At 37.7% G+C, this 25092-nt stretch overlaps 1 protein-coding gene across 1 annotated transcript in view; it reads right to left on the minus strand.

Annotated features, from left to right (window-relative positions):
- The window catches only part of MAN1A1 (mannosidase alpha class 1A member 1), a 133859-nt gene that overhangs the window by 18087 nt on the left and 90680 nt on the right, over window positions 1–25092 (minus strand). Inside the window, exons 6-8 of the mRNA XM_026044256.1 lie at window positions 7961–8084; window positions 7454–7547; window positions 4196–4311 (exon numbers count right to left, since the gene is read on the minus strand). Coding sequence (XP_025900041.1) covers window positions 4196–4311; window positions 7454–7547; window positions 7961–8084 — 334 coding nt within the window. The remainder of the gene's footprint in view (window positions 1–4195; window positions 4312–7453; window positions 7548–7960; window positions 8085–25092) is intronic.

The raw sequence follows: 25092 nt of genomic DNA on the forward strand, positions 1-25092 counted from the left end.
ATGACCTCTGAGGTCCCTTCCAACCTTCGGCATTCTATGATTCTATGATTCTATATCAAGTCTAGTCTCAAGTGGTAGCAATGTAAAAAATAGAAAAAATAAAAAGAGACCTTATGCATTTTTCATGTGAATACTCAAAGTTCTGATATAAAACAAGGAAGGCTTTTTATTTCTTTAATGACATGAACTTTTGCTACATTCCTTAATCGTGTAACCCAGTCTCTCAGCAGACTTTTGGCAGGGCTGTTGAGATCTGGTAGAGAATGGCTGGGCTAATCATTCTCGTATTTTCCTTTATCTACCACCATGCCATAGGTGGCCAGGAGGTTGCTAGCTCTCTTGTGACCGTGTTCYAAGCAATCGTTACCAGGTGAGAAAAAATAAGAAAAGTCTAGATGACTAAAAATAAACAACCAGGTTTCTGCTACCACTAAGGCCTGAACTGAATAGAGGTGATGGGAACTGCTGGTCAGGGATCCCTTTCTCTGCAAAGTTCCTCTGGGGTGACTCACGTCTCTCCTTTGGAGCTTTTAGATATGCCACATCTCTCGATCTCTCGCAATACAATGAGGAAAGGATGGAGACAATGTTGAAGAGAGAGAAGAAATATTTAAGATCAAGAAAATCTGCAGCAGTRACCATGACTACATGTATCAAGAAAACCAGGAAAATAAGCTAACCTTCAGGACATCAAGAGTATGAACCTATCAGCAAAAGCAGTGGAAAAATCGTTCTGTAACTTTTAAAATGAGGGCAGAATCAAGTGGGTGATTTGATGTGGTTGCTTCTGAGACTGCTAGACTAGATTTAAGTCAATCCAAAAGGTCCATTTTTGGTCTAAATTACCATATTTTCTTACTAAAGCTGAACTACTCAATTGTCCCTCAGAACGCATCTGTGTTACCAAAAGCAGTAGAATTCTTCTTGTACGTGATGCTTGCAAAGATTGAGAGCTTATCCTATAGACAGTTATTTTCTCAAAATAGTTAGCATGAATACATGTTACATAGATGAATTTATGCGTGAATGTCTGTTCTGTGACTAAATGTTGCATGCTATCCATTTAAACAGGTTAGGAAGATCATCCTATCCATTTAAACAAGTTTAGGATCAAGTAGTCTTCTTCCTGAGTTCTGGGAAACAAATGGCATTATATAAAATGCTGCATTGCTTTTCAAAAGAGAGCAGAGAACCTATGTTAGAAATATATTCACTTGTCTCTGTGCAAATCCTGGAGTTTATGAATCTCTCTGATTGCCTTATAAATACATTAAGATTATGCTCTAGTATTCAAAACAAGAATATCTCTGTCCCTTTTCCCATTAGAAATAAATTTTTCAGCATCAGCCAAATATATGCCTTATTCATGACAAACAGAAAAAGTTTTTGAATATAGCTTGACATCTTAATTATTTCTTTTAACTTAAGCCATAAAGCAATCTACAGATGTTGTGAAAATTCTAATAAGGATCATATTTTGTGTTTACATGAGTTACTGAACAGAGTAAGAAATATTCCTGAAGCTTTAAATATTTTCAAAAAAACTGCAACTTTTCACTGTGGAGTGTAACTCACCATATATTTTCATTTGTGGTTTCTGGACAAGCAGAAGATATTGAATTAGGCATCAAATCTTTACATCTCAATTTTAGAATGTTATGGGTATATACTGGGCAAAATGGATAGGAATAATCATGCTATTCCCCTTGGCATAGTCTTAGCTTCTGAAAGCATCAGGGGAAATTTATCTAAGAAAATATGAAGCAGGCTCACAGTGCCTCGAACATATAGGCTGCAGTCATAAAGAATGACTGTGCCTTCTGCAGGCACTTAAATTGCCTTTAATTTAGATAAGTAAGGGATCAATAGCAGTAAAGGCAAAATCAGCATGGATTTCAAAACAGGTTAGTAACTTTGGTGAAGAGGCCAGCATCTCAATCTGGCCAAAACCATCTGCAAGAAATGCCRTGATACTGCAATTTCCCCACTTCTTTTCATCTAAACTAGTTATATTTAAAACTGTGCCTCTGTACCTTCCAAGTTTGGCACAGATATGCAGAAATATAGATGTAGAATATATAGAAAATGGAGAACATGAGCATCATTATTTAGGACACACTGTATCTCCACAAGCAACATGGTGCGGCCTAACACAGAGTGATCATTTGATCTTGTCAAACAGCGATCTTCCAGACAGACAYGATACCTGGACTGTCTACGAGCAATCAGTACTAAATAATAAAGTGAATAATAGCGTACTATGTAATTAGTATTCTGTACTATTCTATGTTATATCGAGTTGCAYGTAAGCAGAGATGGAGGCCTGCTGCTGGTTCAGGAGTGACCCAGGCACGACTCGTGTGTAGCCAACTGCTTGAACTGCTTGTGAAGCAACAGTCTGGGGGCTTGTCCCGTCCCATGTGAGAGACTTTCTGATTCAAATTCATCTCCCTTGAGGAACTTTTGGCCAGGCCAACACCTCCACACACATTGAGGTAAAGCTGTCTGTGTGGCAATGCCTTGGCACAGTTTAACTGATCTGGCTCTTTTCTTTGAAGGAAGCAAATGCTTTAAAATAATTAGACAAGGCTGTCAGGGGACAACAAAGCGATGCTTCAGATCCTACCCCCTTGGCAGCAAGGGTCATGAGCACAACGTGCCTGAGATAATCCACCTGCAGAAATCTGAATTTCTCCCCATTTATCAAGGCACAGCTCTATATACTAGCTCTTATCATATCTAAGAAGTTATTGAAAAGGAAAACTGTCATTATCACACCAGTGAAAGTTTTCTAGACTAGAAGCAGCTTTCAGGTGGTTCAAAATGCCTACTACACTAGGGTGAACTGATATCATATTATCAGGCACTTTGTTCTCTCTCTCTGGCTGCCAACCTAATGGCTCTGCTATTACAATATCACTGTTCTTACGCCATAGTCTGCAATGTACTCAAGCCTAATTTAAAAATCCACCTTTTGCTCTGAAGCTGAAGCCACGTTAGCAGTGACAGTGGGGTTCTCTGAATCCAAAGCTTCACTTACAGAACTTAAAGGCAGGATTTTCCTTGCACGGGATACACTCCCCTCAAATGCTCACATGTGACTTTTTCTCTCTAATGGAAGAAAWTAGGCCCGACGAGCCAAGGTTGTGTTCTTTTAATGCTGTAACTTTTTGCTGCGTGGGAAGTAGCAGATCACTTTTGTGTCTCCCTAGACAGTRTATTTCCAGATGTATGTAAGATCAAGCAGATACTGCTTCGTGTCTCAGAGCCTTGTCTACAGAGGCTCTGTACATACATACAGCTCATGAGAGAGAGAAGGGCTGGCTCTAGAGAGCTTACAGTCAAAACAGATGAAAGGATGGGAAAAAAAGAAGTAATATTATCCTCTGTTTTATGTATGTGAAAGCAAAGAACAGGGAAGAAAGGTCACTTGACCAACTCTGCACAGAGAGCTTGTAAATATGGGTTTAAACGTGATACTTGCCAAGTCTCAGTTCACTATCAGAAAAACATTATTTCTCCAAAACTGGTATATTAAGAAAATAACATCAATAATGAAGCAAACTGCAAACCAGAAGAATCATAAATAAAATATCATATAAAATATAAGTGTATAAATTATCAGATGTATATAAAAAAAAATCAGTGTATAAAAATCAGATAAATTCTGATTTTTGAAAAGTTTCTCTTGTGTCCAATTTAACCAATTGGCTGTTTCACAGAGGCTGGCTTGTAACGAGAGGTGGTTGCCCAACAACAACTTGCTGTTTTCATTTATAATTATCTACCAGAATACATTGATCTGCTTTTTGACCACAATCAAAACTGACTAAAATAAAATGGAAACACAAAAGAGAGGAATTTCCTGTTGTATAGRGACAAAAAGGAGAGAAAGTATCTATTTATGGAAAACTGATGAAAAAATACACTTTTATCTGACAGCTGCTCGAAGATTTTGTTCTTGTTGTYGCATATTTTAAACTTTTTGCCTCCAGGATTAGAAAAGATTGACTATATTTCAGTTCAGAAAAGTTTAGCTTTGCTTCAAGACGCTCCCTTTTCCCACAGTATCAGTCTTTCAAAAATAAATTCACTCTGGTGGCAAAGACATAAATCCCTCAGGCTGTCCCCAGAGCCTTTAGGATTATTATAGATTAGATTATTATGGCAAGGAAGATTTAAATATCTCATTTACCTGCACAGCGTCGTAATACATTTTCCTGCCTTCTTCATCTGTCTTGCCCGACATCAGCCATGCCTTGAGCAAATATTCATAGAAGCTATCCCCAAGCCCTCCAATGGAGACGTGATCTAAAAAGGGAGGGAACAGATTGAACAGCTATTTTATCCTCCATTTAGGCAATAAAATACAACTATTGTTTGAAACAGAGGTAGATGAATGCATTTAACATCTCATCCTACAGTGATCTTATAATAAATGYCATCTTGGGACCTCAGGAAAAAAACATAATTGAAGAAAAAAAAAATTCTAATTGATAACTTTTTCAGTAGGATAAAACATAATTTTTAACATGCATATAGTAACCCATGAGTTCATAGGGGAGAATTCATTATTTCAAAATCTAGTTCTTACTTATAGTTAGCTCATATAAAAATGTGTTAACCTAAGTTCTCTTTTATTTAAAAAAAATGGAAACAAAGTAGAAAATGCACTCAAATTTGACAATTTCCCTTTTAATTGGCAGGCATTGATTTGAATTTTTGTTTTATTCACTAAAACGCCATTTAAGTCACTCCATTAAAAAAAAAAGCAAATGGGTTTCATCTAACTACTGCAGAGTTCAATTTTGGGTTTTTAATGGCATTTGAAAAATTCCAGTGCACATGCTTAAAAACAGTATTACATTTTTGGACTTTTGGCTGGTCTTAGAACTCAGCAGTGGCTTTATAGAGAGAGAATACATCAACTCTGTCTCATTGACATGAGATTATTGCTATCACATTCCTTTATATGGCACCACGTTTACTGAATGAAGTGGTCTGGTATTAACCAGCTGTGCCCACTCAGGATGTGACACTATGGGCAATGGCTACACACAACTCAGGCCCTTTGACGTCAGCACACGACACTCAGGTGGAAGTTACTGATAATCTTAGCTGTTGGCACAAAAGTGCACAAACTTGGGGCAGAAGACTTTTTTTTTCTATTAAATCTTGACTATATTTTTCCCCCTCTGCTAACATGTAACATGCAAAAAACAATTTGGTTTTCCAAAGGCATCCTTTGCCTTCACCAAACAAACACATCACATCGTCAAACCTGAATTATAAACAGCTGCTTTCCCTCCTCTTATGACTGAGATTTATCAAATTTCTGGAAAGAATAACCATTTATTTAATTAAATGTTCGTGATTCGAAAGGAAAAGAGGTTTGTTAAAAATGAGAGCATTTTCTGTGATGGAAGGCTGATCTTTGAACAGCAGCATTTAAATGACCTTTACGGTTTCCTAAATAAATTACCATAGAAACCTCTGACATTTGCAAACTAAATAGCACAAGAACAGTTTCATCAATAATAAGCCCTGTTATTATATACATTATTGCAGTAGACAAATCCAATTGATGCATGCTGCAGCAAATCACTGTCAGTTTACTGTCAAAATAACAAGGGCTAAATGAATTTACAGGAACAATGGCAGTGCTCCAGCAGTGTCCTTCACAGTTATAGCACTGCTAGATAAGTAATGTTCAGAAGCTGCTTTCCCCTCCCCACTTGATGCTTGAGGGATAATACTTCTGTCTTGTACCAATTAAGGGGCTGTTTTTTTTTCTCTCTTGTAATCAGCTGAGAAAAAGACTAGAAAAGCAATCTCAAATAAAATATCCTTCAACACTCATGTCCTGATCTTCTACTATGAAAAAAAATCAATACTTTCAAACAGAGGTAATTGAACTCAAAGGGGTGCAACAAGTAAAGATCAAATTTGCTTCTGCTGTTTCAGCAGACTACTGACTGACCCACATCAGCGTTTATGTTTATCGTTTGCACACGCAGAAAGCTTTTTGTAAAGCAAATTTCTATGTCAAATTTCTATGGCAATATAACATGCTATTGGAAAACAAGGTCAGTATAAAGTTGCCCTGTGCATGCTAGCAAAAACCGGTGTTTAAGAGGAGTGCATAAGACACAATAATATTAAAAATAGGAAAATGCCAAAGGCTGTAAGACTGAACTGGTATTTGACTGCTCTAAAATAAATAAGGCAGAGACACTAATGGTGTCAACTACTAGAAAAATCATCTCTCTTTCAGCTCACCAAATAAGTTACTGCAAGACTATATAGCTAGGTTTAATGCCAAAGTAAACAGTACCCCAGAGTTCAGCCCCATGAATTTGTTGACTCCTAGTATTGCTGCACAAAAAAGGTAATTGGATCCAAGTTTCTGCTTGGGGAAGCTGTTGACTAATCTACCTCCAGAAAGTTCACTTTTTTTGTGGTTGAGTAAAGCCAAGGAAGAAGGTTAATGAAACTGGTTGAACATGGGCTCCATGGTGCCCTTCAAATCCAGTAACTTTTACTTCCAGTGTGTTTTGTAAAGCCATGCTAAGCCAACATAGGCAAGCAGTAGGCAAATATCTAACATAGCTCACAGAAAGGGGCCAACTGGAGTCATGTGGTAATACAAACTGAGTTGCCACCAGCTGGGAAGCACAGTGACTTCAGAGAAATCTCCAAGTATAGCAGATGACATTTTTTTAAAAATGAAGGGAATGCTTTTGATTCATAAAGGAAATGCTCATAGACTGATACATAGCATTTAAAAACATATTTTGTATGGAAGAAATTCTCAAACCATTCCTGCCTCTGGTGTTGTCTAATCACTTCCAACGTTGCATAAGGTTGTAATGTATAAGATGAAAAGGGTCAGTGATCAGGAAGGAGCTAAGGAGTTTAAAACTGCTCAAAGCATTTTTATTCCCTTCTAATTTTGGTAGGTCTAATAATTGTTCCAATGGAATTAATGTCTTCACTGTTCTGTTCAGTTTGCTTCCTTAAGTGTTTGCCAACAGCATTAAACTTCAACAGAATTCACAGTTGGTATTAACTGGAAAGACTTCTTTAAAGTCTCTTGGGCTATGCTAGTCTAAAAATATGGGAACTGCTCCAGATAAGCTGGTAATGTGTCTTTAAAGAGCTGGTTTAGAGAGCGTTTTAGACTCTTTAATAAAAGATTTTCTGGAGAGATTGCAGATTGCAAAGCATGCATATTCAGACATTTTCCCACTTATATAAGCCATGCTGAAAGATCAAAAGTACACTAAAATACAGCAAGTAGTAGTATTTTTTTAAAATGCAATATTTTTATGTTATACAAACATATGATAACGCAAGGAAACAACAAAATACGTAACAGAGATAGAAAAAAGTTAATGTCTCAAAAGAGCACACGGATATATGCTTCATGGGCCCGAAGAACTGAGCTACTTACGCTGGCCCCACTGGCCACTGCTGGGATTCAGATAGTTGGGGTAGAGGCCTTCAGGTTTATCCAGTCGATTCAGAACTTTTCGAATGTTCATCACCTATTGGAAGGGTACAAAACACTAAGCATTGATCCGGTTCTCTAAAAACTAAAACAGCATCAGTGCAAAAGTCTTAAGAGTGCCAGTATCCCTTAGAATAAAAATAGTGCAGCTCCAGACATGCACTCTGTGTCCAAATACTTCTATACACCCACATGATTTTAAGACAGATCCTTTCCCTGTGGGGCCTGGTAAGTGCTTTGCACAAGATGCATCACAATATCTTTCGAGCTGGTCTTTGTCTCTATAACTATTGCAAAAATATAAGACTGTTTAGAGTCTATGCTTGGAAAATATCCACTTCCTGTGACAAATAATTACCACTGAGGAAAATCCAAATCTCTTGCCAGGGATATTTCATCTCCCAACATGTGCTTTATCTGCAGAACATGATTTTCCCTGCACAGTCTAACCTTTTCAGCAAACACTGGGTTTCCAGACAGGTGGCTCAGGTGTATGAACTCCAGGTGCAAGGTACCAAACTCTGCCAAGATGCTGCTGCCGCCAGAGGCCCACGGCCAGTTTCGACCGATCCCACTAAAGCGGTAGCGGAGGGAAAAGAGAAACAGAAATCAAGCTTGAGTGTCTAGGTAATGCTAATACAATAAATTATGCAATGGCTACGATTTATTAACAGGAGATAATGGATTTAAAAAGTTTCCCATGTCTGGCTACGGAGACGTATTTCAGCAGCCTTCCATGACCTTAAAATACTGGATGGTATTTGCAGTATATCTGGATTAATATTAGAGCTCTTAAGGGGAGTAGGATACTTAGGTATCGTGTGACAGGGTATTTTTGCCAGGATGAGTAATTTCAATTTTAATTAAGACTCAAATATACTTCATAGCAAAATTAATCCTTGGTTTTGTGCTTAGAGTAGGGAAAAATAATTTATTGCTAAATCCCCACTAGAAACTAATGCTGGTTGAAGTTCAGGAGAAAAAAGTCTTTCTTAATCTTTCATTAAAAAAAAAGCTTTCCCCTCCTTGAAATTTCCATCAGCAATATTCAGAAAAAAAAATGAAGAAAAACTAGCCAACTTTCTTGAGCTTCTGGACAAACAGTGACATAACAGAGCTGCACATTACTAGTGTGWGTGTTAGAAACAAGCTGACATTAAATGCTGGCATATCTTCCTTTTTTTTTCCAGTTCTAAATATCATTCAAAACACACACCCACATAGGCATGTATATATAAATGTATAAGAATTTCTTCATTTTACTTTTGTACATAAGCAGTCATGAGAGTCATCAGATAGCATGCTTATACAAGCATGAAAATAATTATTCTTCCTGACTTAAAATGTGATTCATATTTTGAAAAGAAAAACAAAACAAGAAATCTAGCTTTAGTTCGTTATGGTGGAGGTTGTCTGTACTATTAAAATTTCTTCTTCCAAAGTCAATTATTTGTGGCTATATTTCAATCAACACTAAGAAATGAAATCTCTCATAAAATTATTTCCCCATTTGCCATATTAACACATGATTTGAAATTCTTATCATACACAAAACATAAAAACAAGCCACTCAACTTTAGAAGCAAAGTAAAGATCATGAATAAACATATCTACGTTTACATGGCCTGGCTTTAAGTCTTGCATTGCCTTCTGTCTGTCCAGTCTTGAGCTGAAGATGCCTTTGGAACCCACTAAGGTACTATCAAAAATAAACCTAGAGTATTAACTACTAATAGATGCACTTATATCCTGAAGTACCTTAGCATCTGTCAAACACCCCCATAGGTATACTATGGGTTGCTTTTTTTTCTAGACAATAAAAAGCATTGAAATGACTAGATTTATTTTGAGTACTGAGTAGAGGGAGAACTTGGTAGAGCAAAAGGAAAGAGATCTGTTGAGGCTCCACTGACTAACAGTTAAGGTGCAAGAGACACGCACCTTCCACTGAGACATGTGGAAGTCCTCAGACACAAATGATTGACCAAAACTCTGAAGGAGAATAACCTTTCTAATATTAACTGAAGACAAAATCAATAATGAATTGAAGCTACTATGAAGATGCCAACAATCGAGCTTAAATAGAATATTTGTATGACAGAAACAGAAGACAAACTTTATGGGATCTAAATACCTCATTGATTTAAGAGCAACCTCACAGTGCTTTTGACATTCGATGAAGAAAAAAAAAAAGAAGAAAAAAACAATCTGTCTTACAAGCTGTCTTCACCTTAATCTACCTTGAGTCAGAACGTAATCAATTGATGCCATAAGGCCTTGGATATCATGGAAAATAAGATCAAGGTAAGTACCACACACAACATGTCTGGAAACCTCCCACMTATGGATCACAGAACTTACATCTACAGGCTGATTGCTCACCCAGGAAGCAAGTAACATTTCTAGGGTGCACTGGCCAAAATCTTGCCTAACTGGTGACTAAGCTAAATGATTTTAACTTGTCCTCAGTTTATCTGGATTGAAAGAGATGACATAACGCTCTACTGGTAAACAAAGTTGTCCGTCCCTCCCTTCAAGAAGTGAAGTATTTCAAGGCTCTGAGAAGTTCCAGAATTTTCGTGCAATAAGTCAGAAATAATAAGTAAGCCAAAGCTTCTACTTTTCTTCCTATTACATTGGTCAATAAATCTCAACTTGGAAAGTTTGAGCCCTTCTTGTAAAAAGGCATCGGCCAGATTTGGCTGAAAATGTAGTAAGAAGTTCCTACTTTCCTCTCCATCACAACTTTTGTTGATATCAACTTATTTTGTGGGAACATTTTGATGTAATACATTTTGGGGACCAGAAAATTTTCCAAGGAGTGATTGAGAGTTTTTCAGCATGCAACAATGTATTCACCACAAGTTACGCCATAAGTAGGATGTTCTGCTTAYGCAGGATGGCATGGGAAGGTAAACTGGCATTCTTTACTCTCAGTACCACAAAAGTAGAAAGAAGCATTCCTCTTCCAACTTTACATCTTTTAGAATGTTTTTTATTGCTTTTTATTGCAGCAGGTGATCAGAAAGAAAAAGTATGGATGTATTTCTGGCAACTCTACAAAATAATGAAGATTAACAGAAGCCTGCTGGTTTTGACTCAGAGGTGTTGTAAGTCAAAACTGGCAAGCTTGTTTCAGCAAATGGTTCAATTCTCTGGAACTGAAATTTCAGTGTCCTTAGCTGATTTTCCTGCAACTTCAGCTGTGGGACTTTGCTGTCTCAACATGTATTTCATCTTTGGGATCAACAAAGCAGTGAAGTTTCCACATTCCCTCCAAATATCTGGAGGGGTGGAAAGAGCAGCCCCTGTGCTGCTTTTTGTTCACTTTAGCTCTATCTTTATTTTACGGTGATATTCCAGAACACAAGACAGTCCAAATAAGCAGCTCCCAAAGAGGCATTAAAGAGAACCTGGAAGATACTCAGCAAAGCTCTCAAACAAAAGAGAATAAGAGAGATTGCAAACCCCTAATTCTTTTCAGTTGGGGAAGGTAGACTTTTAACAGACTCTTGGCTTACAGAAAGGAAACAGAAGAAGCTGTTTGCATTTTAAGTGAATTTTTCTAAACACTGCTGTTTTTCTGTTGTAGAAATTCATGTTAAAGCAGGACCATCACCATTTCATGATGAAATTTTCTGTTTATTTTATAAAATTTGTTCCTGAACACTGCGTACTAGAAACTCTAAAATACAGCATTTCTAAACCTTTTCGAGTCCCCCTCACAATAAGGTTTCACAATATGAGACCAACTGATGTGGATTGCTGGTAACTCAGGCAGGTATTTACTCGTCTACACCAATATTGTTCCTTTTGAATGTAGGTACAGAAAGAAGGACTACAGAAACACATCTGAAAAGGTCAAAAATATGTGAAGAATGGCAAAATAATTTTTTTTTAAATAGAAGTTGAGCAGCACAACAATCCTTACAAGATTTTCTAAAACTACTTTATACCTGTATATAACAGCAGCTGATTTTTGCATGAAAGGAACAGAAACTGCTGGGGGGGAAACTGAACACACACTTTCAAGGGTCAAAACACCTGAGTGTCACAATGCTTGTTCCTGCCTCCACAGCCATGGGGTTGACTATTCCCAGCCTTTTCTAGAGAGTGTCAGAATGACTCCACCAGTGTGAGACCAAGGCACAGGAAGAACAGAGGATGTTCTCCTTGCATGGGGCTGCTTGCACACACATCAGAAAGTCGTGCTTAATGCGGAAGGCAGAAGCAGCTGTAATGGTTGATGCACTTCTGCGGGCACAGCGGGTGTGCAAGGTGAAATATAAAATGAGATTTTTCCTATCTGAGAATTTATTATTAATGCTTCCTTTTGGGGTAGTCCACACTTACAATGATATTTATTTAAAATACAGCAAAATAATTATTGAAAGGACTAGATTAAAAAAGAAAAGATAATTTTGGAAAGTACTGTAACATAAAAAATCCTCAACATCTATGCAACTTATACACTTAGCTAGTCACAGCCATACAGGGGGTGCCATGGGTTGTCTCATTATAGTTCTGAGCTAGTAAAATAAACAAGTTAACACAATGTGTTATGAACATTTCCATCACAAATATACCAGTTTTATTATTTCTTCCGCAATGTTTCAGCCCAGAAAGCAAAATCTCCAAAGGTACACTCCATTTTTTTTAAATTAGTTATTTCTAAGGCATGTCTCTCTTCCTTTTTTTAAAAAAGTCTTCCTTTTATAAGTGTCAATATATCTACATAATGACCAGTCACTGGATTTCTCATGAAGTGCCTAGAGAGTGTAAAAGCCATCAGGCTATTTCTTATCTGTCACAACCATTCTTTTATAATAATATTTTAATTAAATTAAGTCAACTAAGTCTCCTTAAAATAAATGAAAGGAGGTCAGTACAAAGTCAAGCTTTCACTTATATGCTCAAGGTCTAGCTCTAATTTTAAAMAAAATTTATTTAAAAGATTAAGTTGGTACAGAGACATTACATAAAATATATCAAAATGATAAATAAAACGTGATTGCTTTAAGCATTTATGAGGAAAATGAATTGATTTAATAAAAAACAATTAGTATCTTTTAAATATATATTTTGTGACACATATGCCAACATAATAATAGGCTATTAATGGCAAAAATATTTCATTGGTACTATAGTTAGACATTGTGATTCCCTGAGAAATATATCTGAGGAGTCACTATRGCACCCAAAAAGACAGCTCTCAGGGGCCATTTTCATAGAATATCTAATGTTTCATTCATTATTTAGGATTGCCACCTCTGAAAATGCTTTCATAGGAATGATTTTTTACCTTGCCCTGAAAAGAWACATGTGTCAAGATATCATAAAAATAAATGAAGAGCACATTCTTCTATCAGCAGAAACCAATGCTGATCATTAGGTGCACATCTCTTGCTAACAGTTTGCTAAGAGAGACTTTAAATCCAAAGCCAGGCACCAAAATGTGTATGGGGAAGTGAAGAGTGATCGGCTGCCGATAGTCTGGAGAACAGGCTCTCTGTAAATGTCAGTGCTGCATCCTTGTCCTTCTGCTRCTGCAGCTACCCAGCGTCCATCATGCCAGCTTTAGAATTTAATTTACGAAGAAGCTGTGATGATGAATAAAGTTACTTTATTAGCAGGTTGCACTTTTTGAAACAAACAAGGAAAAACACCTGGGGGGCAGTGCAAGCAAGCTGCACAAGTTTCAACGTCTGTAATTGATAAATTATATCCTCAGAAGGTACTCCAGCAGACAATTGCCTTCACACATTCCCCCAAACAGTACCAGATAGGAGGTCCTGCTGCAAGGGACTGTTCTTGCAAGTACTGATGAAATCCATCATTTTTGTTAACACCTCACAGATCTTTAATGTTTTTCTGTTTTCTCCATAACTAGAGAACTCTATGCATGCCTATTTCACAGAGGAAATAAGTGTGCCTGAACCACAACTCAACCCTTCCCCTTTAGCCCAGAGGAATGTGCTGCCAGGTGGGACACCTCTGTGCAAGGTGGGACAGGGACACCCGGGCCAGGGCTGGCTCTGTGTCCCAGCAATTGCGAAACAGCTTCCATCTGGCTTCYGAGAAATTGCAATTCGGTTTCTGCACTCCCCTGTGAGCCCTGCTTTCCCCCAGACAGCGTCAGCCTGACGCCTGCTGCCAGGCCGACTTTTCCATGGTATCTCTTTTCCTAGAAAGGGAAATTATAATAATCTGGTTATGCATTTCTCACACAATGTCTCCACAGCTGGAGATAGCACAAAAGGAAACTTAGATCRGCCAGCTAGCCTGGGCAGCAGTTTTGTGATGCCTGTTTCATTCCTCTGTTTTGCTCGGATCTTTTGGGCAAATGCTAACAGCTGGTGAGGTTTTCAGCTGCGACGAGGAACGTGAAACTCCCGCTGCCCTCACCGCATCTGCGCGCAGCCAGTGGCCTCCTGCTCCGCTCCAAGCACCACCAGCAACCTGGTGGGGCCATTTCTAGGGATGCTGGCTCAGCAGGAGGAGGCAGCCTACGAGACAGCATCACACAGGATGGGRACTAATGATAAAAGCTCAATTTTACAGCACTACAGGGAATGAAAAGGGAAGAAAAAAGTGCTGTAATGTCAAAGACAACATGATTAATTGTATAGTGTTCCAGATGATAAAATGAATAGGTATAGCTCCCACAGCTGCAGCTTGAAGACCTCAATTTTGTTTATTTTCCTAGTCATATTCAGTGTCACCACTAATGTACCCTGGTCTCCTGGTGACCTAAGCTCTGCCAGTGCAGGAGATTTGTCAATTTGTGCTGCAGGTACCTGCACACATGTGGTCTGAGAACTAGAAAGGAGAGCGGGAAGTGTCAGATTATTGTGGCAGACCTCAAGAACAGGCAACCCTCTTCCTAACATTTTGTCCTTTCACTTTTGTTAGGAGACCTGTCAAGCAACCTTCAGCGGTCTCCTAGAATGGCCAATGTTTTCTCATGATACTTGAGGGCAAAACATGAAAATGGTAAACAATCATGGAATGCATTTTGAATGGCCTGATCTTGACCAACATGACAAGTCCTGCAGGCAGTTTCTTTAGAAACTGGTATGAACAGCAACAGAGATTGAAGACAAATATTTATGTAAGAAAAGGAAGGAAATGCAACGTGCCAGAAAATATTAATTTGAGGAAAAGAGAGAAAAAAAAAAAAAAGGCTAGTTTGCTAGTTTCAGCCATGAGAAAGAAAAGAAGCTTAGTATTTGGTATACTAAAATACCAAAAGAGGAAACATCAGATACTGCACCTGTGGGGTCAATCAGAGGGAGAGTTGGCTCTGAAGATGTCCAAACGAGGGGAAGGGGCTCTACATTCACAGGGATGGAGAAAAAATATGAAAACCCTGGTAACAGCCTGGACTGTGGTCTTTACCAAGGCAAGTGGCCACCTCCCAGAAGATCTAGTAAGGGCTGAAGAAGATGTTGGAAGGAAGCTAGAGAGCTACCTCTAGTCTATGTCCACGTTATAGTTCACAAAACCCCAATAATGAAATGGAAATAGAGGAGGCAGAGGAAGCAGGGAAAAGTAAGAGATGGAGGGAGACCACAAGGCCAGGAAAAGTCAAGATGAAGGAGACAGCCTCCTCGGCTGTGGAGCAGAGCAGAGTCTTTTGGAAGAGCATGCTTTACCACACACATTCACACATGTCAGCTGCTAAGAAGGAGAACAGGACACCTTTTCCAAGGGCTCAGAACACCTTCAGGCACCAACAGATGATTTTTTTGTGATCCCTGAGTTTTGAACATCTGGATATGAGAATACTCTGTCTCTTGATGTTTAAAGTAACTGGAGTTTCTTAATCTTATCACTGCATTCAGGCTGTTTAGCTCTTTTTATTTATTTATTTATTTAATTAATTTTATTTTATTTATTTGTGTGTGTGTGTCAGATTTCTCCTTGAAATTACAACTGAATCTTTTTAGAATTTTACTGGCCAGGCTTTATAATCCCTTCCTGGTGGCTGTCAGGCCTGTGACACTTATAGCACTAATTGTACCCAAAAGGAGGATCAAAGCTTGTGGAATTGCCACCATGAAGTAAACCAACAGAGTAGCGAGCTTAGGTGTGGGCACCACATGGTGCAGAGACAATTAGTATCCAAGCAGCACATAATTTAAAATGTCATTATTAGCCGTGTCAAGTGTAAAAAGGTAATTTTCAGTGCCACCATCTAAAAATGTACTAAAACTATACTTATGAAAGTAATCATCTCTGATAAAAATTATCTATTTAAGCACAGCACAGCCCAACATAGGCCTGATGCAATACACTAATGAATAAACTAAGCAATTCATGTTTCCTATTACTTTATGCACTAAAGGTTTAATTAATCAATTTCCAAGGGCTAAAAAAGCAGGAGGGAATACAACACAACAGAGCAAGTTTCGAGATAATAAGTATCAGCATGGACTACTTTTAATCAAGTCCCTGAAGTAAAGTGAAAATAACAGGAAATGAAAAGTCATGAATAGAAGTCTACAGCTCTGCCATCCAAGCAATAATAAATTAGACAGTATAAAAGAAGGTTTTAGAATAAAATTCCCTGCAGTAACAACTTTTATAATTCAGTGCAAGTAGGTTTAGTGACAGCCAAAAGAAAGAGCAAAAAAGAAAAACCCACAATCCTGTTCTGAGAAGCCAGTGAAAAACACATTCTAAATGGATATTTGCTGATCAAAAAGTTTGGAAAGTCCATGAGAAATACACTTATATATGCTCTTTTTCTCTTCGACATGCCTTTTAATACTAAAAAACAAGCAAAACTTTTTTTTCCTATTCCAGTTTTGCTATTTTTCTCTTGTCATAATTGCGTTGTTTCCTTTGTCCGTAAATGCATTTGCTGTGAGGATGACCACTTGAGCATTTAGCACTAAGACGTGACTGGATGAAACATAAACGATGCAGAGAAGGGGTGTTAGAACTCAGAACTTCTCCATTTCCTTTTCCTTCTACGTGTTTCTTTTTGGCCCTTTCTTCCTGGTCACACAAGGCTTCCAATTCTCCTGAATGGTGAGACACCTTCAACGGCAGAGAAAGAAATCCTCCTGTTCTCTTTAGGGCACCCTAGTGGGAAGCCAATGAAATGGCTTCCTAGTGGGAAGCAGCAGATCCTGAAAAGCAGCATAATTTTCATCTCCTAAAAAAAGGTGTGAAGCAATACATGATCAGGAAATTGAATGCAGCATTTTCACACAGATGCCAGCATGAGTGAAATAAACATCTTATCGGCAACCTAATTTTTAGGATATTCTATCTTTGCAAGTTCTCTGCACTCAGGTACCATGAAAGTTCAAARTTTTCGAAGTAAATGGTAAAGCCTGCCCATAAAATCCTCACCTCCATTCTTATGATGTGAATAAAAGCTGCAAAAGCTTGAGAGGTATTCTGTTGTTTTTTGGAGGGGAGGTCAGTAGATCATGCTGTCTACRCGTCTAATGTTGCACAGATGATGGCAGACAGCTTAGGAATGAATTTGGGAAGTTAGCAGAGAAAGCAGCTTCTCTGCTCTCCCAAATGGCTTCCATATGGCTGTGTAAGCTCCTCAACACTAATTTTATAATACTCTATATCATCCTAATCTCAATCTTGGTCTTTTAAAACCAGAATTTATATACAATGCTTTATCTAAATTACATGCATTTCTTACCACCATATTGTAAGTGATTTTCATYTTTCAGCCTTCTGAACTCTTATTAGCTTTTATTAGCTTCTCACTTTATCCTCAAGAAAATATTTTAAGTGGATTCACTGTCATTTATGTTGAGTTAAATAGTGTTTCAAAGCATTTATTCATATTTATTGTTCTTTGCATTGTATGGGGCATGACTGAACATTTGAATTGGGAATGAAAATTATTACACTAACCGTCTAGCTCTATTGTTAAGAAGAATTGGCTGATAAGGTGCAGAGATGTGTTTTAAGCAGTTTTGAAGCTACCATTCACATCTATGYCACAAGCAGTCTGACTGACAGACAATTATTTCTTGTTTTAATAGAGCTGTTGTATCAAAAATAGTTGTAGATACTGGACAGCTTGTCCTAAGACTCTCAGCTGTGATACTCTTACGATGTAACATTGACTTATAAATGCCATAGATTACAGTGCATTAACAATGCATATGAATTAACAGGTATGCAAATCAATCTAAATATCTATAACAGACAAACTACTGTTGTGAAAAGTAGGCTACCTCTTCAGYATTGACTTTCCAGAACCTGTGACAGCTGAATGAAACACTGCCAAAATGGCATTCTGGTTCATTGAAAGGGACAACTTTTCTAGATAAGAAAATTTGAAGCAGTCTTTTTCACACTAGTGTTTCTGAAGTAATGATCTGTTTTGACAAATGCTTTGAGAAAAGTATAAATGTCCCTTTTTCTAGTCTGCTTCAATCTTCCTCCTCCTCCTCCTCCTCCTCCTCCACATCCACACAATGCTATGTCATATAAATCCACTTGTTCTTGGATTTGAGGAGCATTCACAGTTTTCTTAATGTTAGTCCTAAAAGCTTGATCATCATTCACAGCCAACAGAAAAAAATGTTGGTTTCCACAGACAACAATCAAGCATCAAAGTCCTTTAGCTGGCATTAAAATTATACCAGGGAACACAGGTAATGTGAATATGGGAGATGTTGAGAAGCTTGTAAGAGGGATTTCAAGAGCAAGATCAAACAGTAGAATTATTTATCCTCCTAAGAAGTGATCTCAGTAAGAACAGAGTCCAGACCAAATGCAGCTTTTGAAAGTGAGGATGACAAAGCTTCCAATTGACACAGCAAAGCAGCAATGACGACTCAAAAGCTTTAGAGTTAGGTAGGAGAAGCAAATGGGAGCAAGCACTACAGTCTTGAATTGCAAATTCATGCAATCTGACTAAAATGCTTGTATCACTCTATAAATATTTTCCATTAACACCGTTCAAATCTGGAAACTGCAAATGGGCTTTCCTTTCAGGAAACCATAGTATAGTGTAAAAACTGATTGATCTGCTTTCTTTTCCAAGCACATGACAGATTTACTTAGGCACAATTTTATACTTCAATGCCTGTATCTATTTGAAAATCAGGATTAAAGTCAACTACTTTGAACGTGATACTTATTTACATGCAATTTGCAGACAGCTTTTTCCCACTTTATGCATTAATAAAGAGTGTTATTCATTATGATTCAGTCAATTTACTGATAAAGAGCTATTCATATTTTTCTCAAGTAATGTTAGTTTCAAAAATATCACTAGGCTGGTGGAAGATATCCAATATTACTTATGAGTTTTTGTTTTGGACATCATGCTTATGCCCCCAGCATAACACAGTATTACTTAACATAMATTGTTTTTCAGGAAACATTTAGTTTCAATGGATTACACATTTCTAGAGGAGTCAACACACACACAATGAGAGAGATAAGCACAAGTCAACAATGGCTAAAATGAACAAAAGGATTACCTAGGGTATGACTAAATATAGGACTATTTTACTACTTTCTAGGAGACAGATGGCAAACAAACACATGATCTAACATGCACCTGGTCTTTCCCAGAGGAAAATATTCCCATAAAATCATTACGACTTTTCCTGTGGTCAGGTCTCTATTACAAGTTATTCATTTGTGGTTCTTACAGACTCTGTACTTCACATTTTATCTATTTACAGTTGCTTCAAGCAATAAATACTTTTATACACCTGCTGAACATCCTACAGCTGAAAACATTACCTTGAAAACTCAATAAAGTCAGATTAGGCAAATGATATATTTTAAAAACAAAACCCTAAACTTTGCTCCATAATCTTTTTACAATTATCCATGCTTTAAATAAGAATACTGAGATACTTTAAAACACTGACCATCTTAAAGAAGGAAGAGAGTTTTACTTTAAATCACTGAACAATTCCGTAGAACCAAAGAAGCTTGAAAGACCTATGTTCCCTTAGTAGGGCAGAAAAATAAGTACAAAATTTCCTGTAAAGGCAGAATTTAAGCAAACAAGCAGAATTCATGCATTAATACTTACGGCAACATGTAAGATTAAAATATTTCTTTCAAGGCTTTGTAAACTAGACTATTAGATGATAAAAAGRATGGCATAAAGTATTGAAATAAACTTTTCTTAGATGTAATGGGACTATAATCAGTACAATGAAAATACAAATAATATGAGATGAAGTGGATGAAATGAAATCAGAATGAAAGGATTACTATTTAAAATAATTGAACAAAGGCTCAGAAAACTTCTGAGMTTCTTCAATCCCACTAAAGACAATATATGTATTTTCTGGTTTTTGTCAATGCCTTAAGTACAAAACCTGAACTTTTTTTTTTTTTTTCCTGTTTTCCAGATGTAAGATGGACTAATACAGCATGAATAGCAGAGTATCATCTTGCAAGAAGTGTCATRTCTGATCTTCAAACTAGAATAAAGACCTTTTCAGGAGCTAGATTAGAGATCATTTCTGCAAACTGGACGTATGCAAGTCCATGGACTCTGATGAGATGCATCCATGAGTGTCGAGGGAGTTAGTGGCAAGGCCACTCAACCATCTCTGCAGGGTCATGGCCATCAGGAGAGGTGCTCGAGAACTGGAAGAAAGCAGAAGTTACCCCTATCTTCAAAAAGGCCAAGAAGGAGAACCCAGGCCATTACAGRCCTGTCAGCCTCACCTTGATCCCTGGAGAAACAGCTAATCCTGGATGCCATTTCCAAGCATGTGAAGGACAAAAAGGTCATCAGGACTGGTCAGCATTCATTCAMTGAGGAAATGCCATGCTTATTCAACCTGCACTGCTAAAGGACTGCTAAGAACATGAAAGGACTGGAGTATCTCTCATATAAGGAAAGGCTGAGAGACCCGGGGTTGTCCAGCCTGGAGGAGCCTGAGGAGGAATCTTATCAATGTGTATGAATACCTGAGGGGAAGGTTTAAAGAGGATGCCCCAGCATCAATGGGCACAAACAAACACAGGAAGCTCCGTCTGCACATGAGGAAATACTGTGAGGTTGACTGAGCACTGTGACAGGCTGTATGAAGTGATCATGAAGTCTTCTTAAGTCCCTGCTTGAAGAGGGCAAAAATATTCACTTCTAGAATTTTCCAAGATTATAAATTTGGAATACGAGAGCAGCACCTAGTCCAAATTGAAAAGAAGATGGCTCTGCTTGCGCAGCCTCCTCTCTTTCGGGTAAGCAGGTGGAATCGGCAAACTCAAGGGCCAGGAAGGGGCCCTTGCACTCAATGGTGCTATCTTGCTTCTGAATCTTCTCTGCTGTGTGGGTGAGAGTCAGACTGGTGCACACCAGGCCAGCCTCTCTTCCCCACCACAGCAATCTCAAAGTAGGATGTATGCGACAGCTGCTGTCTCTGCAGACAGTAAAACATCTGCTTCTGATCCCCTAACATACGTAAGGCCTGCCTAGTCCACATGGGAATCCAAAGCATTCCAGAACTGGTTAACGAGAAACCAGTCTGGCTCCCACAAAGAAACCACATGGGTAAAAAGGTTTGAAAAAAAGGATAAGGAAATTAAATTTTAGATTCTTGATGAGTTAAACTTTCAGGAAATGGTAGTAAAAAATATAGTAAAATAGACCTTCTCTGTGCATTTTAAGGAGAAGAGGAAGGGAGTAAACATGCCCATAAAGGATTATGGGCACGGGTCACAAGTGAGCCCATAAACATGCCCCGTCTTACTATTGAGGTGCCCATTATCACCTTATCTGGGGAACATCATTCAACAGCATCAGTCATTATGTACAAAGGGACTGCTCTTCAGCTCAAAACTAAATACAACTTCAGTTGTCTGAGAACCAAACTTTTGAATTTCTACCATGTCTTGGGAAACCTTTGGCAGTAGTAAACCTTAACCATATAACAGGCTCATACTAAAGTGACAGATTTAGGCCTTCRAAGATAACCACAACAGCGAGTAGCTTTCAAAAAAAAATGCTGCTTAAAATATGCAAAATTCATTTTATGAAGTTTTGGATAGAAGACAGACAAAATAGTTTATGACCACTGTAGAATATCATGATGTAATATTCTGACAACACTGCTGAAAGACTGCATATTCTGAAAGCCCTTAGAAAATATTAATTTGAAATTAATTAAAATTCAAATGAAACACTTAAAATCTTCTCTGCTCCAGCAGGTTTTGCTATCTATAAAGTAAGCAGCATGACATGAAATGGACAACTTGAAAGGTCAACCAGAAAGACTGTCAGATTTGCTGCACCTAGTGCTATTTGCTGGGATATATTTAAAGCACACAGGTATCACCGAGGCTAAGTATTGAATCGAGACATTTACATTAATGTGTCTTTGACAGACTAATACTCTATTTTCTTATATTACATCGAAACCACACAACACGAGCACCATTACAAGATATATAGTATATAGCTACCATTAAAGCTCAATTATAATGAATACTTGCTCATTTATTCCTCTAAGCACTGCTGCAAGGAATGTAGCAGCAGTTTCACAGATGTCAGCTGGAAATAAGTAGCCTTTCATTTAATTTGCACAGAGATTGTTCCCTCCTATTAACTTCCTTGTAAAGATGTGTCAGTGTTGTAGCAATAAAAATGTAATTTTAACTTGAAGTTTAAACCAATGAAGGCAAATTTCTGGAACAAACCACTTAGCTGGCTCACTGGCCTCTCTTCATCTCCTTCTCAGTAGCTCTCAAACTGTCCCACAGTTGGATAAGTCTCATTTTGTCTTTTCCCTTTGTTATCGAGATTCCTATAGTGACATCCCTGTGTCTACAGCAGTTACTGCTGGGATTTTATTACTGCTTGTCGGTGGGCAGCGGGCTGTTCATTACAGAGCAACTGATTATTCCAGGAAGTCTTTAAAAATCACACTTATATTGTAATATCATACAATACAGCCAGAGCTACTCAGGTAATAATCTACTATAGCAAGCAAAGTCCACTGATCAAAAAGCAGTAAACATCAAGTGGCTCATTTTTAAATACACATGGGAGACAACGCTTACTCTGGTACATCCAACTAAACCAACATATGGAACAAAGCCCATACTTAGAAAGAAAAGGAAAGCCTCCTGGTTTTCCAAAACCAAGAGACATATTTCTGAGTTTCCACTCCTTTCTGCCTTACCTTACAAGTCAACTTTCAACGAGTTAAAGGTCAATCAGAGCCAAATATAATGATGGAAGTATCATTATACTCCATCCAGCATCACTGCTCACTGAATCACTCATTCTCAGGACTGACAAACCAGGCATTAGCTCTTATTATGGTCATGCTAAATTGTATTACAATATTAAGTATCAGGAGGAAAAAAAAAGAGATCTGCCTATCTAGAGCCTAAGGTATTGGTCTTAACACAGGCAGCTTCCTGTAGCAAAGGGCATAATGACTTGGGACTGTCTGACCCACCCATACGCCATATTGTTACTATGAATAGATAAAGCAACATCTGAACATGCAACAACTGAATACATTAGGTATAAAAGAAAATCAAGAACCATCTCATCAGCTTCAGGTTCTTTGATAATCTCTGTTCCTCCCGATGAAATAATTCAGCAACTTCTTTTACAGTTTCTTTCTCAAAGTGAACATCATGCTGCCCATCATAGCAGAAAACCAAAGATAGGGCAGAGRATGAACTTCAAAGCTACCTGCACAAGCCTGTGCAAGTGTGCACTCCCTGCCTACAACCATCTCAGCTAACCGAGTGGACCCTCTGTAGGGCAAAAAGAGCTGGGCCTGAGCACCCAACACCCACAATCTGAAGCTACAGAATAGTGTATGAGGTGATTGGGAGAACGGAGTCTTATAGTAATGCTTTCTTCTAAAAGAAGCAGTAATATCTAGGGAGCACATGTTCAGCAAGTAAGAAATCTCAGTTGATTCTCCTCCTGCTAAAGAGGTTCAAACATCTGCTAAATTCCAGCACAAAGTCTTAAATATTGGACCAAGAGATGTGGTTTACAAGACTGTCCTTTTTTCCACCTGTTGAAATTATGTCACAAAGTGACCATTAGAAAATATTCACTGCTAAATTCAAAATACAAGAGGGAACATGTGCTCAGCATAGCAATAAATAAAGTCTACCAGATAAGAAAAAGAGAAATCTCCTGGGCTTTGGTCAGTCAGAACAACTTCTCTAAATCCTTCCTAATAGAAACATTGACAAAAAAGAAAAAGCCCTAAAATAATACAAGAAAGAACATGTTTTATGTTAATAAAGCATTTTTTACAATTATCTTTTCACTGTCACTCTAAGGTTATTGAATAGTTTTGCACAATTTTCAGGCTCTAATTTACATACCTGCTTTGTGATCCCTTCTAATCTTACAAGTAATAACAAAGACAGACCTTATTGACTAGATTACAATATTTTGTCCCCTAGAGTATTTTAGGAGATAGAATTTGGATAGCAACAAAGCCAGACTGCTTAAGAATATATTCCCCTATCTATTCCACTTCTAGGAGCCCAGTTCTAAGTTTCATCAAGTAGCATTTGGTTACTTAATAGATGAGATGGGAAAATTGTAAGAGGCAGAGAGCGTGGGGTGATTCACAATAACCTTCATGCCTCATAAAGAAGGCAAAAGGTGACCAGCACTTCCCCGTTCAGATCACCTTGGAATGCTAACTAATACCTACATAATTTCCATTTCCTCTCTGTGTTTCTGAAAAACATGCATGGACAGGTTAGGAAAAAATGCAAACTCATATAACTGCTACAGTAATTGCAGTGGTTGGGTTTATTAATTTGTCACAATTAAGTCAATAAGAGTTTTAGTAACATTGTTACATTACTTGATTAGTTTTGAAAGTGATTATCCTAAGAACTCTACTTAATTGGAAGCCTCTCAATTTACAAGGTACATTAAATTCACAGTAGCATTTTAAGATTATTCAACATATGCAGGTCAATTACCAGTAATCACTGTTTCATAYGACTGCTTTATAAGAAGCTTCAGTAAGATGCTGAAAAAAAATAGAAGACAGTTCCAAATACAGCCAAGTTACAGTTCACTTTATAATTATAAAAGGGCATACCAACCATCTAAGCTGTGAAAATTGTTCTGAAATGGGAAAGACAACGGAAATTTGAGCGTAGAATAAAAAACAGTTGTCTACCTTAAAATAGATGAGAGATGATTGCCAGGACTGCCAGATCACTGAACTGCAGTTACAGCACTTATGCCTAGCTGCACATTAATTACAACTTTCTAATCTGGTAATTAATTTTCTTAATACCACTATATTGTTTTTCTTCYTTGAGTTAATAAAAACAGATTGTAATCAGTCATCGCTAATGCACGTTGCAGAGCAGAGCTGTGGCTGTTCCTGCATGTGAAAAGCACTGTCTGCACAGCTCTTGGTATAACACCCTGCCAATACAGGTCTAGAACTTCCATCCTCTGACATTCTAATAATGTAAACAAATTCTAATTTGACTTAATATCATTAGTAGAAAGACAACACAGACTTAAAAATGTATTCTAAAGACTCTCTCATTGGAAAAATACAGAGAGATTATTCCATGTGATTTCAATCATTAAAGAATAAAAACGCAGG

The sequence above is a fragment of the Nothoprocta perdicaria genome, unplaced genomic scaffold (assembly GCF_003342845.1).
Source record: "Nothoprocta perdicaria isolate Ctin4 unplaced genomic scaffold, notPer1 scaffold_356, whole genome shotgun sequence".
Classification (NCBI taxonomy): domain Eukaryota; kingdom Metazoa; phylum Chordata; class Aves; order Tinamiformes; family Tinamidae; genus Nothoprocta; species Nothoprocta perdicaria.